We start from the raw sequence: 25356 nt of genomic DNA, 5'->3' as shown, positions 1-25356 counted from the left end.
TATTTTTACGCATGACCTTTTCTTTTGTTTTTGGTCGTTATCCGTTCTTTAAAATGCACAGGCACACATTTATGGCAGCCAAGAACAGATGCATAGTTTTACCGAAGATGTTATTTTGCAGAAACAGAGGTGTGCGTGCGTGTATGTATGTGTGTGTGTGTGTGTGTGTGTGCGCGCGCCTGTGGTGGGAGGGAAAGACGCGCAGATGTGGAGCCGCGCGCTGACACACTGAAGCACTGAACTAATGTATTAATATTAGAGGATTTATACAAATTGTACATAGAGAACAGCGTTTCTCAACTTTCCTCCAACTCTTATGGATTACTGATATCGGTATAGTCCACATTATCCAGTCGGTGGTCTTCTCAACATCCTATTCTGTATATATATATATATATATATTACATACAGTTGCTTTATTCATGCAATATGAACAGAATACTTCCAGACATTTCATTGTTTTGATAATATTCAGCCTTCAACAAGAGGAACCATCAAAGTATCCACCTGTTCATGAGGTGACTGACCTTAGCTAAAAACTTCAAATAGACCAGCAACTAAAATGATAGTGTGTTCAAAATCTCAACATTATTACAAAGTCCATAAAGATATTGGTCATGAAACGTTGTACATTACTTATCGATTGGCATTTGTTTGTTATTAACATGTTAAAAATGTACTACATACACTTAGATCTCTGCTTTTTGTTTAGTTTGTTTGAACAAGGGGTCATTTTCAATAGACTTTCTTTCGGTTCTATCTAAGCTTGTACGTTTTGGTTTAAAGGGAGGTTATGCGATTGATAAATGAATCGTAATCATACACCATGTGGCCAAAAGTATGTGGACACCTGGCCGTCACACCCATATGTGGTTCTTCCCCCAAACTGTTGGCACAAAATTGGAAGCACACAATTATATAGAATATATTTGTATACTGTAGATTTGAGATTTTCCTTCACTGGAACTAAGGGGCCCAAACCTGTTCCAGCATGACAATGCCCCTGTGCACAAAGCAAAATCCATAAAGACATGTTGTCAAGTTTGTATTGGAAGAACTCGACTGACCTGCACAAAGCCCTGACCTCAGCCCCACTGCACACCTTTGGGACTAACTGGAACTTGGACTGCATGCCATGCCTTTTCACCCGACATCAGTGCCTGACCTCACTAATGCTCTTGTGGCTAAATGAGCACAAATCCCCACAGCCTCATTACAAAATCTAGTGGAAAGCCTTCTCGGAAGAATGGAGGTTATTATAACAGCAAAGCAAAGTACATGTTAATGCCCATGGTTTTGGAATGGGATTTTCAAGGACAGATTGGGGTGTGATGGTCAGGTGTCCGCAAACTTTTGGCCATACTGTGTAAGTATAATAGAGAATCACTTACATGTAAAAGAACATGCATTAAGTGGTGTAATTGCCCCCTCTTCTGACTCTTACAAAGCGCAAACCATTCTTGCTATTCCCTGCTCCGCCTACAGGTGGCAGTAATTACCAAATTCTAGTCGCTAACATCTGCAAACGAGTAAGAGTGAGACAGAATCGAATTCGGCTGTATTCTAAATCTCCTTGCATCATACGTAACGTCACGGCCATAGTGCGCTCAGTAGCACCTTTGAGTCTAAGTTGGAAGCTTGTGTTCGTTGTTTTTGAGGACTGCTTAGACCTAGACATGTCGGAAAGAAAAGTCTTAAATGTAAGTTACTTAAATTATATTTTCCTTCTTTGGTTGCAGATCGCCATTTTGGATGCTAAACTAAGAGCGGGAGGATTTCAATATTTTATTTAATCTTTTTTATCACGTGTTAGATAGAGATTAAGTTGTCCAGCTAGCTACAGCATACGTGTAGCTAGTTAGCTAGCAAAGTAAAACTCCTCACATTAAATATGTTTATACTTAATTGTTTGTGAAGTGTTTATTCATGCTGTCGAGGAAAATCAATCCTTTCAGCCTAAGTCAAAAAAAAAACTTCAGAGACAGACGGTTTGTAGATGTCAAAAAGTAACTTAACTTTATTGAAACAATAATGGACATGGCTAGTGCAATTACACTGATGTTTAATGGCAAGGGGAAAATTAAAAGTAAACAAACATAATCTCAAACATTACAAAGGTTTCACTGTAAACGCCATATAAAACAAAAGAGCTTCGTAGAAGTAGTGGAGACAGCACAAGATCCCAGAATGCAATGTAGCTATAGTTAAGAGAAATATGGCAAAGATTAAAGCACTGCTGCATTGCACTTTTTAAGCTGAAGAAAGGGCTAAACAGCCAGACAGCATTGTGGGTAATGTAGTAACCCAAGTGAAAACAGAGCAACATGTTAATAGCTATGTTTCCATCCAAGTTGCACATTTAACTTATGCGAAACATTGGTATATCGCAGAAAACATTTGCGAATAAAGCTCTGTTTTCATCCCATGTGTTCAAGAAAATAAACCAGTCACTTCCGGGGAAACTGGTGCATCTCGCTCACTGCCATTTTTACTTACATTTACATTACATTTTACATTACATTTTACTTATCTGAGCCAAATATCCAATCATGTGATTTGTTGAGGCAAAGTCACATGACTTTCTTTTATGCGCATCAAGGAATTTATTCAGTACACGTGTTTCCATCATAGTTTATGCGTATTTCTTATTGAATAAAAAAATGATCCATCTCAATTGAGTGCATGTTTTTTAATTCAGTTTTTTATTTGCATCTGGCGCTTCCACCTTTTTTTTATGCGATATCCCAAAATTCACATGCAAAAACATGGATGGAAACATAGCTACTGAAAGAAGATTGAACCCCCCCCCCCCCCCCCAGTCAACTCAACTAAACAATATTTTATTCCTAAATAAATCTTGGACACCATTGAAGTTGGTTCAAATGTTAATGATAAAGATTTACATGTTGTAAGTTGTTCCTTTAACTGGGTAGTCTTGGTTAGAAACAGTGAAAACTGTACTGAAGTTATTGTTTACACTTCTGAACAGTGTTACAGCTATAATCATAATCACTACTATTTTTTTCCTGTTTTTCTAGAAATACTATCCCCCGGATTTTGATCCATCCAAAATCCCTAAACTGAAACTCCCTAAAGATCGTCAGTATGTGGTTCGACTGATGGCCCCGTTTAACATGAGGTAGGTGTCTTGCTATATGTACATGTTCCTGTACCTGTCTGTATGAATATACTGCACTGACACTATTGTTTTTGTATGTTGTTGTTGTGTGTAGAGAGATAGATGGGTGTAATCTTACATGACATGTTTCTTTCAGGTGTAAGACATGTGGAGAGTACATATACAAAGGGAAGAAGTTTAATGCTCGCAAAGAGACGGTACAGAACGAGCTGTATCTGGGGCTGCCCATCTTCCGCTTTTATATTAAATGCACAAGATGTCTGGCAGAAATCACGTTTAAGGTAACTTGCGGTTCACGGTGCCAATTCTGATCTGTATTACTGTATTCCTGTTGTTACTGTAGTCTCTGTTATTCTTGCAGCTAATATGTCATTAGCCTGATGAATGCTTATGGGCCACTTGAGAGATTACACAATGTTCATCATTTATGCTTTGTGTTCGATTCTCTTCTCAAACAGACCGACCCAGAAAACACTGATTACGCTATGGAACATGGTGCGACACGAAACTTTCAAGCGGAGAAGCTGATCGAGGAAGAGGAGAAGAAAATCCAGAGAGAGAGAGAAGAGGAAGAGTTAAATAATCCTATGAAGGTAATACACCTGGCAGTGTATCGAAATCAGCTCTGTTAATATTTGGCAAGTAGTCCTTCTAATCCAGTGTTTCCTACAGTGGTCCAGATCCTATTATAATGGACATGAGTGGCATTTCTACTTACACTACCACTCGATTCCCGGACTTATGACTGATCCAGAATACTTTTAATCAAAAATGTGTTTTGAATAAATAATAAAGTAGATATTATGCCTCCCATCAGGTTTTGGAGAACCGCACACGGGACTCGAAGATGGAGATGGAAGTTCTGGAGAACCTGCAGGAGCTGAAGGAGCTGAATCAGAGGCAGGCTCAGGTGGATTTTGAGTCCATGCTGCAGCAGTCCAGGGAGTTGGAGAAGAGACAGAAGGAGAAGGAGCAGGAGGAGGATGAGAGAGAAACCAAGTATGCAGATCAGATATAGATATATAGATATATAGATTAAACACTATAGATATACTTGTTCTTGAGATGGCTACCATCGATATATCAACCATAAATGATTTATCTCTGTATCTCTCTTTCTCTCTCTCCCCTTTAGAGAAATGTTGGAGAGAGCATTGGTGAAAAGGCTGAGGGACTCAGACTCGGACTCTGATCAGGAGCACGAAAACGGAAAAGAGCAGCAGAAAAAACACACTGCTGAGAACCCCACAGACATCCTCACTGCATACAACGAAACGTATATAAAGGTACAGAGGCCAGGCTAAAACTCCAATTCCTAATGCGCTTAGAGTTATTTTGACATCACAATACATTCAATGAATAATGTGGTTCTAACTACTACAATAACATAAGCTGTTAAAATAACCTTCAGAATAATAATAATAATACTAAAGTGGCCTAGGAACATCTGTACTTATTTACCATATCAAGAATTATTGGATTTTCTTTACATAACATAAGGGACCTTAGACAACAGCTGTCCTTATGCTGGATTCTGTTTGGGAGAGTCTTTATCTTAAAAGCTATCCAACATTGCTGTATATCCAGACAGCTTCCTCCAAAATGATGCTAACTGATTCAGAAGACCTTGTATGGTGGATGCCCCTCCACACAACCAAGGCCTAATAATAAACAGTTTGAAAATGTAACAAAAAAATGTTGTTGTAGCAAAGCTTTCTGTAAGGATTTTTGTGGAAGGAGTCTCCAGTGTCAGTGCTTTGTAACAGTCAAGAATTTACTTTTTATTCTTCCATTTCAAGAAAATGTCTGTTGTTGGAATGACACTATATATCCGCTGTAAAGTAAGTGCTAAAAGGAATGAACACCACCCTATTGTTGATTATTTTCCTATAACAGTCAACATTCGGTCAATTAACAGTAGACGCCTGGTAGTGCCTACTCAGCGAGGTATGAGGTCCCTTTCCAGAACATTCAAACTGACTGTCCCTCAGTGGTGGAATGAACTTCCAACCTCAATCTGGACAGCAGATTCTGTCACTATCTTCAAAAAACAGCTAAAGTCCCACCTCTTCTGTGAACACTTAACTTACCCCTAAACACCACCCCCCCAACTCTTACACTGCACTTACACTGGCTCTTACACCTCTACTCTGTGCACTGTGCTTCTCTAGAACACAATTAAAGATCTTGTATAGTAGCACTACTTGTATTGTTCTCCGCTTGATATATTGCTTTGCTTGTATTTCCTCATTTGTAAGTCGCGTTGGATAAAAGCGTCTGCTCAATGAAAAAATGTAACAGCATGCCTGCTCATATTTTATTCCTTGTACATCATATTCCAGATTAGTAGCCTCCTGCTGACTTAACCTTTCACATCAGTACTATTGTGTTGTCATTTGAGTGGAAAGTGTATTTTCGAGCCAGTGTTCAATTTCTGTCTTACTGACTCATGTCATTATGCACCTTTCCTCTGTCTCCACAGGGTGCCACTTCGTCTGGAGTAAAGCGGCAGAAAGTGAAGAGCTGGGAAAAGAGCGTGGGCGGGTTGGGAGGAAAAAGTGCGCTAGGGTCACTCTTAGTGAGGAAGAAGCCTGCAGCAACAGTTACAGCACAACAGCCTACAACTGGAACTGTGAAGATTCAAAAGACTGGTAGTTACACCTACAGTTAATATATTGTGGTTTCTTCTTCTTCTGCTTCTGCTTCTGCTTCTTCTTCTTCTTCTTCTTCTTCTTAATAATAATGCAGGAGGCCCTAAACAATTGAGCTCTTTAAAAACTGCTGTTTCTTACAGGCAGCATGTGCTGTCTTAATGCATACATTATATGGCCAAAAGTATATGGACACCTGACCATCTTACCCATATGTGCTAACTTTTGCTGTTATAATGACCTCCACTGTTCTGGGAAAGCTTTCCACTAGATTTTGAAGCGTGGCTGTGGGGATTTGTGTAAATTCAGCCACAAGAGTATTGGTGAGATCAGGCACTGATGTTGGGTGAGGAGGTCTGGGATGTAGTCAGTGTTCCAGTTCATCCCAAAGGTGTTCAGTGGGGTTGAGGTCAGGGCTCTGTGCAGGCCACTCGAGATCCTCCATGATGAATTCCTTGGCAAACCATGTCTTCATGGAGCTCGCTTTGTGCACAGGGGCCCTGTCACGCTGGTACAGTTTTGAACCTATTAGTTCCAGTGAAGCAAAATCTTGGAGCTACAGTATACAATGATATTCTATACAATTGAGTGTTTCCAACTTTGCAGCAGCAGGAGGAACCATGTGTGGGTGTGACGGTGAGGTGTCGACAAAATTTTGGCCATATAAAAGTTAACAAAACATGCATGAGAAGAAAGATTTTATTCTTAAAATGTGTTATCTGCGTTGAACTATTCCTGTTTAAGTCGTAATTATGGTACAGTGTAAGAGGAGTCATACACACATTCCGCTTTAAACACCGGCCAAAATGACTCGATACTCTTTAGATATCTATGTAGATTCTATCCACTTTGTTAGTTTTCTGCATATAAGGGTGAGTAGACCATCAGGGTAGTTTAGTGAAAGTCTTGATCGAAAAGTGTTTGCAGGTGATTTTTATGCATTTTTGCTGGATACGAGATCATTAAGTCCCTCCATACAGAAATCCCCTCAGCACAGATTTTTTTTTTTTTTTTTTTTTTTTTTTTTTTTTTTTTTTTTTTACTTAATCCAACTATTCATATATTAGGCTAATTATTTAAAATTATTGTAAAATAATATTCTGGCTCTGCATTGTAACAATAGAGCATTTTTATTCCTGAATTTTCTGCTATCAGAACACATTAAGTCTAATTCGACATTATGAAATAATTTCATTATTTAATGGTTTGGATTAAATCTATTCAATTCATGTGACCAGTCAAACAAGATAGTAACTATAAGAACTCACTATTACAGTTAACAGCTTTGATAATGGTGGATTGTGATTTCCACCACAGTAGCAAAAGGGCAAAAAAAAAAAAGAAAAACCTTATAGTCCCCAGGGTATGTTTCACAAATCCATGACAGTCACCATTCCACACTTTGAAAATCACTGCTTTAAATACATGCCTTCCTACATCACACTGTTGTGAAGCATTTGAAAATGACTCTTAATTTATGCCACTGTCCTCTTTTTTTCCCCCTTTCCTTCTTTCTGCACCCTTCAGATGCAAATCCTGCCAAAGCAACTGCAACCGCAAGCAGCAGCCAAACACCTACAGTTCAGAATGGTTCTTCTCTCAGCCTGCTGGGGGCGTACTCGGACAGCGACGAGAGCAACTCCGATTAGTCCTGTCATGGTGATGGAAACCATGTCTGATGTTAAATATTCAACACGTGCAGGGACACTCTCAAGAAATACATTCATGGACTGCTGATTTCCAGTGGTGCCTGCTAGAAATTGAATTGTACATGATAATATTTGAAAAAAAAAAATCATGTTGACTGTTGTATATTTTTCATGCTTTTTGATTGATTTAGTATTATGTATAGATAGCCTTTCTCACATGTTTAGCCCATGTGTCAGCTTCTGAGCAGTAAATATAAAAGGGTTGAACAGTCAGTGTTTAGTGGTTGACCTTCCTGAGATATGGATCTGAAGGTTCTGGGTTCAAATCCCAGCGATGTGGTGTGGCATTGAGTGAGGTCCTTAACCCTGACCTGCTCAGCTGTATGCTTGTACTTTTAAGTCAATTTGGATAAAAACATTTGCCCTGTGAATAAACGTTCATGCCAAAAGACTAGGTATCCGTCCATAAAGATGACATCACTCTCTCCAACATGTCTACATTTTGACACAGGAGCCTCCTTTTGTGGAATATCCCACATCTCAGCGGTTAATATCAGATCAGTATATCCACTTTGTTGCGTAACACGCTTTATTTAATGTGTGTTGCTTTCTTGCGCAACAGGATTACGCTTCCATTGTGCTGTATAAATCTCAAAATCCATTATGATTTATTTGATCTTATTTAATACGTTCTCCCTGTGACTGTGTGGGTTTCCTCTGGGTGCTTGGGTTAAATCTCACCTCCCAAAAAAAACATGCCCAGGGTGGATTGCCTATGCTAGATTGCCTGTAGGTGTAAATGGTGTGTAAATCCAGGGTGTATTCTCACCTCAAACCCAGCCTTTCTGGAATAGGCTCTGACCCAGACCAGGATTAAGTAAATATAGATGAATGAATGAAATCAGTTTAAAGATCCACTATATCAATGATTTCAGGTGAAAATGCATATTAACAGTACAAAAGATGTCCCCTTGATGGAAGTAACCCCTGGACAAAGGAAAGGTACAATCTGGTACTATTTTAATTTTTTTCAGAGTGTAGGAGGTTAAGTCAACTGACTATAAATTTAACTAAAATAAATACAAAATATATGATAGATTAATACTAGTACTTAGACTTCCTCACATCCTTTTAGCTGTAGATTATGTTATAACACTGATAAATTATCCATCCATTAAAAGTGTGTGGTATCTTTAGGGAATTATAAATGTCTTCTCTAACGCATACCATTTACGTTCTTATTCACAAAGGGAATGGACAACTCTCTAAATTCTTAAAATTGGGAATACGTGATGAATATTTGATCAGATGGCATACAGTTCAGAACAAAAGCAAGCCTGTGGGCTTTCCTACAAGTCCCTGCCTATTGGATTTAAGCAGCTGCCTGCCATAACGCGTTACTCATTAAACCAGAGGCAGACGCTCATCCTGTCCGGACAGATGGATACCAGAATCCATGCAAAATTGTTTTATTTATAGTTTTTTAAAATTATTATTATCATTTTAAATTCATCGCTAAGGCGTTGGTAAGTAAGTGAAGTATACGTGTCTTTACCTTTATCACAAATCTAACGGTAGTCTAATTGTAGGCTGGGGGGAGGTCTAACCTCAGCTTTCCACAATAGCGGATTCACGCTACATTTTGGAAGCGAGCTTGCTAATGGTAACTGTTTAATAAATAAAATATTAGCTGCAAAATATATATATTCTTTCTTGTTCTTACTTAAAAAAAAGAAAACCCGTATTTTGTCGTTTTTCTTCATTGTATCTCTGTCGACAAGCAGAGCCCAGTGCTAGCTTGTTGCTGGCTAGTATGGAGGGTCCTGTGAGAATAATGTTATAACGTTATCCCTAACAGGCTTGTTCGACAGATAAATAGTTACGGTTGCAGAAAAGGAAGTGCTCTGGTTATATATTATTTTTCCTAACAGTTAAATCTCTCGACATGAAAAAGTTTAAAAAAAGAAACGGAATGTAAAGCTTGGTCATTCTGGGCATGGGTTGTTATTACGGGTCAAGGTACATGCAAGTTGTTTTGGCTAGCCTAGCAGACTAGCAGCGTTAATAACACTCAGCCAGAAACTTTCTGCAAGCTGGCTCTTGAATGTGTGGTGGTGGTGTTTTATTTAACTGTTCAGGAAATTTAAGACAAGTTTAGAAAACAAGGAATTCAAAGTAAACGCCAAAGGCAAAAGAAAAACAACACTTGCAGCACACAGCGATAAGGAAAGAATGCACAGGGTTGGGCTGAGCTGTGGAGGGGCAGTCCCTCAGGGATTTAAGTCAATATAGTGTGCTAAGTTTTCCCTTCTTCCTTCTTTTTATAGACGAGCACAAACTGACGGAGGTTGATGTTCTGAGGCATCGATGAATCGGGCACATTAAAGGTATCAACCCTTGATGCACAGTGCATTCACTATTTCTGATGCAAACTATCATCAAACCATATAATAAAGACTGTGTGTAATGTCAGTGTTTATGAACCTTATACTACTGTGTGTTTGGGGGATCAGTCTTTATATACAGTGTCTAGTTTATTTCGGATTTCGTTTTTTATTAAAGTGCACCTATTATGTTTTTGGGTTTTTTTCTCTCAAATATTACCTTTCATGTAGTGTGTTATAGAGCTGTTTGTGCATGTAAAAACGTCTGCAAACTTTCAGAAATCAAAGCACAGGACAAACGGAGTTATTGACTCCCAAAAGAAGGAACCGATTCTGAACAGCTGAAACGAGTCGTTAGTGATCCCAGACTTACTTCCTGTACTAACCTATGTAGGTTTGTAACAAAAAGCCCCACCTCTGGTCTTTATCAGCTGCTGGAGAACAGACTGAGCTGATACACTCTATGGTAGTGGGCGTTTCCTTTTTGATACGCGCTGACAGCTGTAGACCACTCACAACAGACTGGGACATCGGACCAATCAGAGCAGAGTATGCTCTCCGAAAGGAGGAGTTTAAAATGAATCCTTTAGAACGGATCATTACACGAGTCATTTGTGACACTGGGGGGGACAAAGGTAACGCTGCAATTTAAATTATGAGTGCATTAAAGTGTTTTTTAACCTTGGATGCATGTAAATCTATTACATGAAACATCTAAAACAAACTTAGGTACGTTTCAAAACCATATTAGGTGCACATTAAAAAGTAAATGATTTGTGGTTTACAGTTCAGCACAGAATTGCAAAACAAAATGGGTTGATGCTCTCTGATTTGACCTGTGCGTAAAATTAGCAAAATGTATTTTATGTAAGTTTACACTACAGCGTTGTTGAATGCTTGATTCTGATTGGTCAGAAGTCTGGTAATTTTCTATAACAGCAGCACAACAACATGAAATGTAACCATGAACGGTTCAAAGTACGACGTGTCATTCTATCATAAGTGGAAAAACTGTAATCATTTGGCAAATTGTTTTGATATAAGGAGAGTAAAACACTCAGGGGCAAGTGAAACTATTGCCGGAGCTGTTGTTATAGAAAGAATAAAACATGACTGAGCTGTTATTGGAAAATAATCCGTTTCACACCACCCTGGCGATGATTATTTTCCTGTAACAGCTCCATCATGTTTTATTTCTTATACCGTATAGCAGCAACTCTGAAAATAGTTTCAGGCTGCAAGGTTTATATTAATGTCTTCGTTCTAATATGTTCTCGTTTCTACTGTATATTAAAAACATGTGCAGGATTCGTGTATGGTGAACACTCCACATTTAAAAAAAAGGGGGGGGGAATCTATGTTGATTGATATCTGTCCTGTCAGGTGACGTTTATTTATCAGTTTTGGAAAGAGTCTCCAGTGTTGGTGATTTGTAACCCTGTGAGGTAACGCTGTAACATGACAAGCTGCATTTTTTTGCATTTTTTGTTTAATTAACTTGGAATGAAATAAAGAGAGACTGTTGAGGGAACGAATGTTTATAGCTGCTCTAACATAGGCGAGAGGAATTAACTTGTTTAGCGGCCGTTCCACGGCATTGAATGTAAACGGGATATAAATAGACAAAAACTACGATATGCTGTTCTTTTAGTTAATTTTTCAAAACAAAAAACTGTTAGCATCCAGCTATAACAGGATTAAAACACTTCAGGGCATGCTGGTATTGGAAAATAATCATTTCAGAGTGGTAACAGCCATCTGCTTCACATCACACCATCTCATCTTTGATTTATTCTCCTATAACAGCATGCCCGGTGGTGTTTTATTCCTTCATTCTGCCACATGAGATTTTCCAAGACTGTATCTGGACAAATACCAGCAATTTCAACACCAGTATGCACAGTGGCATAAACTAGACGGTATGTGCAAAATACACAGTGATCAACTTGTAAGAAAAATGACAACTCTCAGGAAAAGCCTCCTCTCTCTCTCTCTCTCTCTCTCTTTCCCTTTCTCCCTCCCCCTCCTCTCCCTGCGCAGACCCATGGCAAAGTGGTTGAAAGATTACTTGAATTTTGGCAGCAGGAAAGGACCTCCGCAGCCGCCCAAGCCCGATTACACAGAGAGCGAGATACTTCGTGCGTACCGTGCCCAGAAGGAGCTGGACTTTGAAGACCCGTATGAACCCTCCAACCGAGCAAATAATGGCTCGGGGAACAGTGACCCATTTCCTTCCTTCGGAACGGTTCTGCCCAATGGCATGGAGGTCAAGATCGTCTCTCCTAAGCACAGACTAATAAAAGTGGAATCTCAGGAATTCAACCGCTGCAAGGTCCCACTGGGCATCGTCTCATTCGAGGAGCCTCATGTCCCTGTACGTCTTCAATTTCCTATTTGATGCATTGCACAGACTGACCGTGTGCAGCCTGTTAGTCAGCGGAGAGGTGCATGGAAAGTTTCTTCAATGAAAAATAGCCTGGGTCAAGTATACATCAGCCTAATGGTAGTGCAGTAGCGCTATTAAGGTTGAAGCATGGCCTTAATGTAGCTTATAAATTACATTTGTAAGGAATTTGAACAGGTGCTTAGTAACAGACACGATGTGAAAGCTTACAGCAGTACACTCGCATTGATCGTGGTAGCTCAGTCTCTGTTGTGTCTGGTCGTCTGGCGATAAGGATGAAGATTATTGTTTAGTTTTTATTATTTTCCTCACTGGGCTGCTTGCCTGAGGATGCTGTGAAATGGGATTTTTCCTTGAGACACAATTAATGTTTGTGTGTTATTCCCTGTAAACCTCATCATAAAACAGTGTAGAGAGCTCTATTCACTGTGCCCAAATACTAGCAAAAGTATACTTCCTGAAGTTACCTAAAATGTGTGTTTAGGTACCAGGCATCTGGTGCACTTTCACTGTCGCGCGTTTATGCAGGTAAGTGTAAAGGGAAAGTGTTTTTATGGTCCACAAACTTCCTGAACCTTTAGAACAATTAAAGGGTTCTTTAACTAAACAAGAACAACATGATTCCTGGAAGAATTCCTGCTTTGTACTTCCACAATACAGCCATGACTGTCTCCATTCATGTCCACATTTTTTGTTCTCCCCCAGCTTCAAACACACACAAAGCAAGCTCACTCTTTAAGCCCTTTCGCCTCTTGCCGTGAGTAACAAGGCACTAGAAACTTTTTTGCCTATGAAAATATTTGACTTTGCTGTCATGCTCTGCCACGTCTGGTTTAGTAAACACTTGGTTAGCTATAAACTTTGGGGAATTTCCACAAAAAAAAAATCTGTATGAGTGTCATTCGGTAAAGCTTGTGGTGACCAGTATGGCAAGCTCTACCCTATTAATTCTTGATCTGCAGATAGCAACCTACACTGAAGGAGTAATTTAAATTAAATTACCTTCCAGTGTTCCTGAAAAAGTGCCTGTGGTGGAAATATGGCCTCACACTGGAACAGGTGTTCCCACAAAATCAAGCAATTTTGCCCACACCGATCACAAAACTAAAGTCCATGCAATCCTGTATGGACTAATTAATGAAAAGCACCCCCACCACATGATGCTACCACCACCATGGTCTTCTCAAGGTGACTGGGGGGAAAAGAAAGTTGAATTCAGTATTCCTACAAAATGCATTATTTAACACTGAAAAGGGGAGGATACAATTATGTGCTAAATGTTAACATAGAATCTAACATTCCAGTAGAAATCTTTAACATCTAATCAGCTGCCTCCAGTCAGTTTGTAATTGTTCTGAAAATGCTGAGGATACCATTGATATCTTAGTTTATTGTGGTGTAAATTATTGCGATATCGATATTATGTCATCTCATTGCCTACTGCTCAAACCATCAACAAAAAAGGTGTTTTTTTGGGGGTTTTTTTAATCCCTCTAGTAGAATTTGCTTTAAATCAGTCAGTAGTTTGGAGAAGGTAAACCTTTTAGGTTGTTTATGAGATTTTGATGAGATTTAGTCCAAACACACTGAGGTCAAAGGTGATGTAATTCCAAGCACCAACTTCTGATTTGAGGCGAATGCACTGACCTAAACTCTAAGGCTGTATGCTCGGATGTTAGAAATAAGGCAATTGTTAGAACAGAAGCAGAGCTCGATGAGCAGCAGTAGCCTAAAACAAGCACGCATTTGGAAAATGGGTCAAAATTGGCCCTGAACTCTCATGAGCACCACGCAACATTGCCCAAATTGGACCTGATTGCTGTCAAAACGAGACTTAGGCACGCAAAGAGATTGTAAAGCGCTAGTAGCCTTCATCAGGCAAAAATCAGCACTGGAGCACCACGTCAGCATTAAGCACCGACACTAATCAATATCTCTTGTATCTTTTCTTTTGTTAGTAAGATGTGCTTTACAGTGATTTTGCCCTCATAGTACTCCTAGTCATTGTGGCTTTTTAATTCCAGTACTAAGCAGTATAAATACCAAGACTGAGAACACAATTTATCCTTTTTTTTTTACCTTTTGTGTTGATCAGCTACCCTCAGGCAGCACTACCCCCACTCCCATAGTTTTCTATTCCCCCTCCAATCTTTTGTCCACAGACAGTGCTTAAATCTCTCCCTCTGCCTCTCTCATCCCCCCTAGGTTGTTCCATCTGCTCCAGCAGTGGGGGACACTGATTATTCAGACCCATTCGACGCTCGTCCAGACCCACGAGCCCATCTCGGCTGGGAGTCCGGCTCCGTAGAAAACAGCAACAGCTACATGGAACCATTCGAGGCCCAGAGAGTCATCACAGGTGAGCTGATTCACTAATCCACAGGCCCTAAGGGTTATATACCATACAGAGAGCATGGAGAGGTACATTGGGAGCCGTTTAAAGCAGAAAAATGCATTGCCGGAAATAGCATTTACTCAGGAGAGACTAGGCAGTGCTGTGGGAGGACACGAGTTACGAGAACACTGGCTATTTCAGTTGGCTGTACAGGTTTGAATTGTGCATTAAGAGCTTTTTGTAGCATTAGTGTCAAGCTGTCAGTTTAATTCTGAGAAGAAAGACATTTTTGGAAATTGGAGTCTAATTGAAGGGGAATCTAATTGAATTTCCAGTTGTAATTTCCAATGAAACTGTTTGTTGGAGTGGAAACTAGGAAAGCAGTGCAGAAAGGCCTGTTTCTCCATAAAAATCTGTAGAAGACTTTATTACTAAACAGTTTTTTTATTGCCTGATCTGATGACGGTTGTGCATAAAATATGCACAGGGCTGTTGAATTCTCGATTCTGATTGGCTGACGCACGTTCTGAGGTGTGCAGATATTTTTCAGTAAATGTACAGCTAGAGTAGTTCCAGTCTGGTCCTGACTGCATCACAGTTACATATCACTTTTCTGCTGAAATAACGGAAAAGTTAGCCTACTGTCCACTACAGCGCACACATTTAACAACAATCAAAATGACTGAAAATTTTGATTTTCCAGGAATAATCGATGACGGGCCGTCGAATAGTTAGAAAAATAACGCACACCCGAAGTGGTAACATGGCCTCGAGGCGAAGCGGAGGATTATTAGAAAATAATGCACAACCAAGGTGTAACGTCCCGAGGTGTGCATTCTTCTCTAATAATTCAACGGCCCGTCGTCAATTATTCCTTACTTAAAATGCATAGTAGCCTTAAATCAACAGTGATAAAGTGATAAAACATCAAATTATACCATGATTTACTTTTACTTTCTATTACTTTTTCTTCACTCCTGTAAATAAGAGAAACCCACTACCTAAAGGCGTTCTTAAAGCCAACGAGCTGGTTATGTTTCCCTGCAGAGTTGCAGCACGGCTCGGAGCATGGCCACACTGTCTCTCGGGGAAGCCCACAGCTCTACGACAGTCCATATGAAGAGCGTGGACACTACAGGACCGGTTTCCCAGATGATGAGCGGGAGAATCGATTGCCCCAAGATGACGAAAGGCCTGCAGATGAGTATGACCAGCCCTGGGAGTGGAAGAAGGAAAACATCTCCAAGGCATTAGCTGGTGAGCCCTGCCATATGCCAGAGTTGTGAACCAAAACCCTGAATCATTTGTAGCGCTTCTACACCAAACAGTGTGGCAAATCCAATCTGTATCCTGGGCGATTGCATCGCTCCCTTTCCTGTCGCATAGCACTACTCAAGAATGTTCTTTCGAAGGTTATCTGATGGTAAATTGACAGGCATATGTACAGTGGTGGCTGAAAGCTTATGATCCCTTTAGACTTTTCTACAGTTTTGCATAAATATGACCTAAAACATCATTAGATCTTTACAGAAGTTCTAAAAGTAGACAAAGAGCACCCAACAAAACAAATGAAGCTAAAATATTATACTTGGTCGTTTATTTATTTATTAAATATCTGTGAGTGACAAAAGTAAGTGAACCTTTGTTTTCAGTATCTGGTGTGACCCCCTTGTATAGCAATAACTGCAACTAAATGTTTTGGTAACTGTTGGTCAGTGAGGGGGGTAGCAGTGGTCTTGAATTTCCTCCATTTGTAAACAATCTGCCTGACTGTGGATTGGTGGAGTCCAAATTCTTTCGAGATGTTTTTTTAAAAAAAACTTTTCTTGCCTCATGAGCTTCAACAACTCTCCAAATCCTCAGAAACCTTCTTTGTTCGTGCCATGATTCACTTCCACAAACGTGTTGTGAAGATCAGACTTTGGTCGGTCCCTGTTCTTTAAATAAAACAGGGCGCTCACTCACACCTCACTGTCATCCCATTGATTGAAGAAAAAAAAAAACCCTGACTATTATTTCACCTTCAAATGAGCAGGTACTTATCCTAGAGGTTCACATACTTTTGCTACTCACAGATATATAATATTGGATCATTTTCCTGAATAAATAAATGACCAAGTATAATATTTTTCTCTCATTTGTTTAATTGGGTTCTCTCTGTCTACTTTTATGATCTGTGTGAAAATCTGATTATTTTAGATCATATTTATGCAGGTACATACATTCTAAAGGGTTCACAAACTTTCAAACACATTATTTAACTCATTTCACAGTTTGATCTCTTTGCAGTGTTAATTCGTGCTTCTTATGTTACTCGTATTGTTTCTGTACTAGTGTCGTAAATTATTAAGCGCTACTGTGCAGGCTCATCTGCCCTCAGCTCAGTGAGCAGGCAGTGTGCCTGACAGATCAGGAGTGTTAAATCAGACTGACAGTCCTCCAGAGTCAGGAGTCACAGCAGGATCAGGAAGAGACTTGTCCAAGGACTTACGGATGCAATACGGATGCTCTGTTCATGGTCTGCTAGTTCAGAAACCAGTTCCTGGATTCATGTGTAATCACAAGAGTGTGTAGTCAACTACTGATTTATAAAACCAAATAGAATTAGTAGGCTACCCTATGTGTTTCAGCTACATCATAAAAACCCCTACTGTGATGCATTACATGTATTGCATGTATTACATGAGGTCTGCAAAGAGTAGAGGAAGAGTAGAAGATAGAACAGGACATCTCAAATTGTATCTCAAATACACTAGTCACTATTCTATAGACAGGGAGAAAAGAGAGAGAGAGAGAGAGATGAGGTACAGAAGGGCAAGTGGGGTTTTAAAAGTGAAGCACAGATAGAATGTGATTGATGGTCTGTCAGTCAGGATAGATGAACATCCCAGTTAGCCCTTAGGAAGAACAGCTGCCAGAAAGATGATGTGATCATCCATCAAAAATCATAGGGTTCATTAGTCTTGATTCTTACTTTCATCAGGCCTTCATTTGGTGATGTTTTTTTAGAGTAGAAATTGCTTCATAACTTTTTTTACTTATTTTATGAATTGTTCCATTGAAGTTCTGGACATGTCTGTTTTTCTGTCTTGGCTGAAGGTTGTTGTTGTTGTCTGTGTGTTTTTAGTACAGTTTGATGGTGGCGATTGGGAGCGCTCCACACTGCCCCACACGGACCAGCACCGTAGAACTGGAGCATCCAGAACCAGTCCTCCATCCAGCAAGGTCACCAGTCTACGCAAACCCAGTGACCTCCACACCATCCTAGGGGAGAGGGTGGACCCTATATTACCTCTGGAACAACAAGTGTATGTATTACAACTCTGTTGATATTGTTGTTGTTGTTTTCCCCCCTGAAAGGTGACTGAATGTGTGTCTTAAGTAGTCATGACAATACATTCCTGCATGTCAATCAAGCACCTGTAATTATTCATTTATTCCTTTGTCAGTAGTAAGCTATGGAACCGCCATGCTTATAAATATGTTTATGAAATGTTTAACCAGTCACAGTGCACAGCATTAAGTTTAACATGGAAGAAGTGCTTGGATTGATGTTGCTTCTTTGAGCAATTTGTCAATTAGTAAGCCAGTATTTATTACTATTAAAAGGTGATTTATTTTTTGTATTTTTGGGGACAATAGAAATGTTGCACCAAATTTGTTGTCTTTGATTTGTTTCTTAAATAAATACAAAAAAGAATATAACAGTAAGGACTACAGATTAGACTAGAGACTAACATTTTTGCATTTTCACTTCAATATTATCAAATTTTGCATTGATCAGAATATAAATAAAATGCTTTCTCTTTGTATTGCATTTATGTAAAAGAAAAAAAGACTGTTGGTACAATTTGTTGAGGAAAACGGCATGCTTTTTATTTTGTAGTCAATACATTGTTTTTTTTTTTCATTGTTGCAACAGAACTGTACAGTTAGATATAGAAACAAAGGCTGCATCATGCATGTCTCTGTGTTGTAGGTGGTACCACGGTGCACTGACGCGCTCTGAAGCTGAGAGTCTGCTGACACTGTGCAAAGAATGCAGTTACCTGGTGAGGAACAGTCAGACAAGCAGAAACGACTACTCTCTCTCCCTCAGGTACCACACAGGCTTTGTTTTGTTCCTCCATACATACCTTAGATACCACACCTCTTAGTGACTAATCATCTCCTACTACAGTAACTTTAGCTCAGTGCGCATTTGTCTCCTAATATACAACCTCTTATATGCTAGAGTTACATACTCCTATTCCCACTCAGTGGGTTAATGTGCTTACAGTAATGTCATATGCTGTCTCGGGTAATACGCCTCTCTCTCTCTCTCTCTCTCTTTTTCAAAGTCTTAGACTCCTGCTGTTATTGCTTGTTAATCAGCACGTATCTGCCAAATCACCAGTTAATCCTGCCCAGATGTTCACAAAGCAGTAAGCAGCAAGGGCATCTGGTGTCTTTTCATCTAGAGCCTTGCTTTGTTCCGTGTTGTGTACTGTGTTAACGTGGCATCTTAGCGTTCAAAGTCTTCAAAGCTGCTTAAGTTCCTCTGATGTTCTGTCGACTCTATTCAAGCTAATTTAGTGGTATCGTAAGGTTTTATGTAGAAGCTGTGAAATTTTGCTTGGAGAGGTCTGTGATTCAAATTGAGCAGTTTGGTCAACACATGAGTTATGCATGATGGATATTATCGAGGCTGGGTTGTGGAGGATGTTGAAGCCAGCACACTGCACAATTACTGCACAATGCACAGTAATTAGCATGCCTAAATAGTAATCACACCAGTGGAGTAGTACAGTACTATTTAGTAGGGTAAGTACACAGTTTGGGGCACAGCCCAACAGAAATCCGAAGAAGCTTGCTAACAGGTTACAGTCTCACATTCTTCACTCTTTCTCTCTCCTTGTTGGCTCTGGCTCCTGCAGTCACCACGATGACGGACTTCTTTTCTTTCTAAGGTTTATGTATGATGCTGTATCTGAGCTGGTGTATGACGTGTGTGTTATCCCCCAAACCTAACTGAATTATTATTCCCGGATTGCCAGGGTGACTCACAGCTGCTCATGAATATCATAGTATACCGTGTTTTTCTCCCCTGTCTTAATAATTATGGCTTTATGGTATGGAATTCATTTTTGTTTGTTTGTTTTTTCAACAGAAGAAAACCCAAGGCACCCTAGCTTAAGCTTTTTAACTTGAAGAACTGGAAAATCTCCAGTAATGCTATTTTTGTTGTTAACTGGTTAAAGTTGTTTTAAAGAAATACTGTACATTTTCAAAAATAACATACAATACTTGTACCCATATAAATTTAAAACTCCCTCTCAATATGTTCACCGCCTTAGGTTATTTAATCTGACACCGCGATGAAATTATTCTCAATGCCTGTTTGCCATGCAAAAACCAATCTAGTCCTTGAAAACGAAACGCATCGGTATGACCCCTGGATAACCCAGTAAGATTGTGTATGAAATCATTAGTCTTGGGCATTTTTCCCATCCGACGCTGTCATCTTCCACCCACCCTCCTTTTTTTTTCCCTCCGTTTGACCTTGCTTTCTTCTCCTCCTCCCCCCATCTTCCGCTCTCCCTCTCCCCATGTCGTCAATACACTGTGAGAAGGATAATCCTGCAAAGCTGCTCCTTGGGGGAGCCAACATTCAGAGGCGCAATACCTCTCTCACGCCCTCTCTCGCGCTCTCTCTCTCTCTCTCTCTCTCTCTCTGTCTCTCTGCCTGCTATTTGCTTAATCATTAATCGTCTCTTTCTTTCTTTACATAGCGCCTTCGTTAATTTCTTCAAAGCTAATTTTAACATGTTTGTGTCAGTGCTTTACGCGTGAACTGATTGCTTATAACTGCAGGCAAATTCCGTATAAATTATTTTTATAATTGCGCCTATGGAGCGAGGTCTTGTCAGCCATGTGTCTGTTCCTCATTCGTTTTTTTTTTCCTTTTTTTTTCTCCTCTTGCTTTTTCCTCCATCTGTGTTTGTTTTTGCTGTTTAATTATTCACCAGTGGGTGTTGCATTTTTCACTGTCCTTTCAGGAGCTGTCACGGCTTCATGCATATGAAGTTCTCTCAGTCACGTGATGGGAAGTACATCCTCGGCGAGAACAGTCCCCCCTTCGACACAATTCCAGAGGTCATCTACTACTACACCACCCACAAGCTACCCATCCGGGGTGCAGAACACCTCTCTCTGCTCTTCCCTGTGGTGGTCCAGACTCTCTGAGAACATGCACAGCTGCACACTGGCCCACAAACACAAGCACAGGCCTGGACTTCTTTTGGCTTAGGGTGCACACACACACACACACACACACACACACACACACACACACACACACACACACACACTCAGGGTCTAATATTGGTCAGCTTGCAGTAGCGCTTTGTATTTGATGAAATGTGTAGTTTTATGTGTGGATTTTAATAATGGCTACCAATGATCTTTCATGAATTGGTTTGAATCTGCTCTGAATCACAATTTGGAGTGTGGTTCATCTGCAGGCTGGAATTTAAATGAAGATTAATGTGAAGGCTGAAGTGATGCTTTAGGTTATTTGAATACATTTGACACTACACAATTCCTCTTGCTTCTAATACTCTTTACACTATGTGACTTGAACAAAACTGTGTTCCAGAATGACCTTCGTACAGTGCATCGCTTGCCTTTACAACTAGTACTCTATTAGGCAGTTTTTAGAAAGGCCTCAACACTATTCTGGAGTTTCCTTAAACGACGGAAGTATGGACGCTCAGTTTCTACTGTGCTCTTTTAGGAAATGCCTTTGCTAAACTGCCACACTGTTATCAGCATGTCCTACACCCCATCGAGCTGTAGATCCTTGTACTGTTCCTTCCATATCTCCTGCTCTAGGCACCCGATAGATGAATATTAAGATATCCGTAATTAGGGATGCATCAATACTGATACTTGTACACGTAAGTGCTCCGATGCCACATTATACTGTGTAAGGTAAGCCTAGTGTACAAAATGCCAGGAGTCTGGAGGTATTTTCAGAATCACCTTTCCAATGTAAGACAGATGGAAAACTTCTGTAGTAAATTCTCTTGAAATTTTCACATCTTCCTACAATGCAAGTAACTTGATTAAACGCAATAAGATGCGTTAACAGTATGTTTAATAGAGTGTGAAGAGGGCTGAGCAGTATATGTGAGCACTGAGCTCAAGGTACTGAAAGTTGCGCGCACGCAAATGTGGAGCAGTGAAGTTTCCGTTCAGCGAGAAATAAGACACGGACGCTTCGTTTCCGCTCACTCCCCTTATGAGTTAAGGTGCAATTCACCGCATTTTAAATGCTGCAAGGGTATGTATATGCTGATGCTTCACTGTGCATTCAAGTCAGCATCAGTCTCTATATTAAAGATAATGTTTAAACACCATCCATAATACTCATCATTAGGAGCTAATTGTTAGGAGCAGCAACCAAAATAATATTTCCATGATGCCCCTGATGGTAAGGTACTACGTCGGCTACTCATTTCAGTATCAATATTGGTATTGATGAGTACAAAAAACATGTACTCTTACGCTGGAAAAGTGGTATGGATGCATCCCTGTCAATATTATAGACGATATAGATATAAATATCAAGCTTAGCCAAATCAAGTTGCTTGTATAGTAATATATGAATGCGAATATTCCATTTATCTTTTGGAGTTTTTGCAGCCACTGTGGGTTTTGATAATGGGTGATTGAGACATACTGTTAAAGGAAACCAGGCAACAGCTGTGGAACGTGTGGAATGTCTTTCCCTGGCACAGCCGAGCAACCGTCGCTGCACGTGCCGGAGGCAGTGACTTGGGCGCGAGTTTAGAGAGAAGTGAAAATTGGAAGAGAAATCTTCACCTCGCCAGAGCTGTGAACCACTCAGTCGCGCCCGTCCTCTGTACACCAACGATTTCTATCCTTTTTTTTTTTTTTTTTTTTGGCAGGAGAAAGGAAGCCACCGTTTCTGCAGGGCTGCGCTTCATCAGAGGTTTCCATTCACAGCTGGAAAGGTCACACTTACACTGTACACTTACACTAGAAACTACTGAACACATGGGCACCAGTAACACTTCCTTTGTTGTGATTGTACGGTTTACATTTTAGTTGAATTTCTTTGTAAATAGGAGCAATAGAAACAGTTTTGTAGTCATGGGGACATGTGAACAAATACACCATTATGAGATTCACTTTGAATATTATTCACTCCTCCTTATCTGACGCCGTTTCCCATTGAGTGAAACGAAGCTTTATTTTGATTGTGTTTAAACATAGGTTATATCTGAAGCCTAGTTTTCACAGAGAAGATTGATGTGTTTTTTGTGTGTGTGTGTGTGATATGTTTTGTGTTGGTCAGTTTGAGCTTCAGACTGAAAAAAGTAAAAACGTGACACGAAATACATCCTGGAAGTTCAATATTTATATCCATAACATGTTTCACTGATTGAGATGATTTTTCCATCACAAATCACACAAGTCCTCACAGCTGTGTAGTTAAAGGGATGGATCAATGTTTTTAAACCTAATCTCTGTCTACTGCATATGTAGTATGTGTGGCATTATTATAGGCAAGAATTTCGACACGTATCCCTGCATTGAGAGAAGAACAGAAAACTTCAATTTAATAGACGTCTAAGGGCATCAATTGAACTCAATTGATAAACTCCTAATGCAACTTCTAAACTACACCCACTACACTCTAACGATAAAGGTCCTATGATACCAAAGTTCTTCTTATGAACATTTATCCACCAGTTGACATAACACTTTACCAAAAAGCATGGTGTTAGACAGAAACTACCCTGGTCATTTATTCAATTTGTAAAATTATTCCCAATTATGAAAGAACAAATATGAACTTGGCATTATTTAAGCACTATTTCACAAGGCAGAGTGCGGTTATACCGATGAGCAGCACGACTGTGATTCGCCGCAGACACAAGCCCACAGGGCAGAATGATGCACACAGTGAAATGTCCCAATAGAAATAACTGAAATAAGTGTTTTGCGCAAACATCTATCGATTCCCCCAACAACTGCTCTTAGACGTCCATTACAAGTTCGCTTTGACCGAACTTTTCTGTTCTGTTGTGTGTCAGATTATTGTCTGGTGTATGATAATTGCACGTAGGCTACAGATGCAATAAAAGAAGATTATGTTGAAAAACACTGGAGTATACTGTAAAGCTATTAGACCTTTGGCACACGCTAGCATTATCACAAGATCTACTCTGTTGCAGAGTGTAATATTAGAGAACTACACTGTAGTTGTGCTTGATTATGATGACTGACTTTCTGTACTTTGTTTCTTTTGAATAAAATAAGCTTTTTTTAAAATAAAATAAAATAAAATGATAATAATAAAGGCTGCATTATCTTTTTGCATTATCACATCCTGGACTGAATGAAATGCAGGGCTTGGATTTTTAAATATGTTCACAAATGTATGTTGTAGCTCTTTTTGTTTCTAAGAAGAATCAAAGACTGTTCCTCCAAAGCTCCAAACAGTGCATTCAGGAAAAATAGGTCATGACTCCCATGTGTGCCTGATTCCGCATGCTGCATTGTTGGTGTTCTGAGCTAACAGGGTGTGTATAAGCAAAGGAGAGAAGTGCCTGGATTTACTACACTGAAGAGAGTGCCTGCTTTCCCTCCTTTCTCCCAGACTACCTAAACATTGCTATAAATTGTTTATGCATGTCACATCCTAGTATTGTTCAACTATCATTGTGTCAGTGATTGTGTCCTGGACTGTGGAAGTCAGCCAAACTGCCTTCATGACTCAAAATGGCAACTGAGACAAAGTAGATCAGAGGTATGCTAAAACATGGGTGTGGCTGTGTAATTCTGTGTGTGTGTGCGCACACGTGTGTATGGGCTGCCTGCTGTGGAAGAGCAGGTGTGAAATGTAGAGAGCACTGAAGCAAAAAGAGCAGGAACATTTCATCAGTGACGGGTCACAGAAAACTCCAAAATAGCCATGGAAGTGGCTATGGTTACTATGGAAACATGTCATGTCGCATCTAATCCAGTCCAGTCCTACACGCTTAATAGGAAAACTGAATTAAAATTAATTATGTATTATAACTTACAACTGTACATGTGATATTGACTTTTAAGGTGCTACCATTCAAAGCCCTCTTAAGTCTGAATATTAAAATTATTTGATTAATTATCCAAAAGCTTTGTTTCTAAGTTCTTCCCACACAGTACATCTGTGTCAAGTTTAGCAGTGCTGAAGTTTTCTAGGAGGATTGGACAGTGTTTATACAATCATATAATGAGTGTTGTGTTAATGTAGTCCTTCCAGTGAAAGAAATATAAGCATTTATATTAGAAAGCAACCATAACAAATCAGATCTGCACTCACTGTACACTTTTAATAGGAACACCTATACTCCTGTTCATTCATGCAATCATCCAATCAGACAATCATGTGGCAGCACAATGCATAAAATCATGCAGATACAGGTCAAGAGCTTCAGTTAATGTTCACATCAAACATCAGAATGAGGAAACATTTGCCTGGTGTTTTTCCAGTCTTTCGCGGTTCAGTTCTAGTGAGGCTTTTCTCAGCTGTGCTTCAAATTCCTGTTTTTAGCTGTTCTGAGATGCTTTTCTGCTTACCATGGTTGTAAAGAGTGGTTTTTTAAATGACTGTTGCCTTCCTGTCAGCAAAAACCAGTCTCGCCATTCTCCTCTGACGTCTCTCATCAACAAGGCCTTTCTGCCCATGGGATATTTTTTGTTTTCACTCCATTCTGTATAAACGCTAGAGACTGTCCATCC

General features: G+C 39.7%; 2 protein-coding genes across 5 annotated transcripts; both read left to right on the top strand.

Annotated features, from left to right (window-relative positions):
• The first annotated feature begins 1543 nt into the window (after positions 1 to 1543).
• Positions 1544 to 7712, top strand: yju2 (YJU2 splicing factor homolog). The gene is made up of 8 exons (XM_053651164.1): positions 1544 to 1700; positions 3039 to 3139; positions 3276 to 3420; positions 3598 to 3732; positions 3957 to 4138; positions 4275 to 4425; positions 5622 to 5790; positions 7318 to 7712. Exons 1-8 carry the CDS (start codon positions 1677 to 1679, stop codon positions 7437 to 7439), a joined length of 1029 nt encoding a protein of 342 aa, XP_053507139.1. The 5' UTR covers positions 1544 to 1676; the 3' UTR covers positions 7440 to 7712.
• Positions 7713 to 7877: 165 nt separating this feature from the next.
• On the top strand, positions 7878 to 23936 carry shda (Src homology 2 domain containing transforming protein D, a). 4 transcript variants are annotated; one of them, XM_053651160.1, is made up of 9 exons: positions 7878 to 8965; positions 9767 to 9826; positions 11630 to 11742; positions 11864 to 12197; positions 14433 to 14586; positions 15610 to 15819; positions 17690 to 17870; positions 18542 to 18661; positions 20601 to 23936. In XM_053651160.1, the coding sequence occupies exons 4-9, from the start codon at positions 11868 to 11870 to the stop codon at positions 20785 to 20787; spliced, it is 1182 nt and encodes a 393-aa protein (XP_053507135.1). In that variant the 5' UTR covers positions 7878 to 8965; positions 9767 to 9826; positions 11630 to 11742; positions 11864 to 11867; the 3' UTR covers positions 20788 to 23936. The 4 variants fall into 4 exon arrangements, with proteins under 4 accessions (XP_053507135.1, XP_053507134.1, XP_053507136.1 ...); XM_053651159.1 differs by lacking the exon at positions 11630 to 11742; XM_053651161.1 differs by lacking the exon at positions 11630 to 11742 and having other exon boundaries at positions 7878 to 8969.
• The last annotated feature ends 1420 nt before the right edge of the window (positions 23937 to 25356 follow it).

Source organism: Ictalurus furcatus, chromosome 20 (genome assembly GCF_023375685.1).
Source record: "Ictalurus furcatus strain D&B chromosome 20, Billie_1.0, whole genome shotgun sequence".
Classification (NCBI taxonomy): Eukaryota; Metazoa; Chordata; class Actinopteri; order Siluriformes; family Ictaluridae; genus Ictalurus; species Ictalurus furcatus.
Note: the sequence above shows the minus strand (reverse complement) of the source record. Positions and strands in the feature narration are given on the sequence as shown.

Coding starts and splice junctions, on each gene's coding strand:
- shda (XM_053651159.1), top strand. CDS start 11,868: ATGGCAAAGTGGTTGAAAGATTACTTGAATTTTGGCAGCAGGAAAGGA. Junction 15,820..17,689: donor CATCTCCAAGGCATTAGCTG/GTGAGCCCTGCC, acceptor GTGTGTTTTTAG/TACAGTTTGATGGTGGCGAT. Junction 18,662..20,600: donor GACTACTCTCTCTCCCTCAG/GTACCACACAGG, acceptor CTGTCCTTTCAG/GAGCTGTCACGGCTTCATGC.
- yju2 (XM_053651164.1), top strand. CDS start 1,677: ATGTCGGAAAGAAAAGTCTTAAAT. Junction 3,733..3,956: donor AGTTAAATAATCCTATGAAG/GTAATACACCTG, acceptor GCCTCCCATCAG/GTTTTGGAGAACCGCACACG. Junction 4,139..4,274: donor GAGGATGAGAGAGAAACCAA/GTATGCAGATCA, acceptor TCTCCCCTTTAG/AGAAATGTTGGAGAGAGCAT.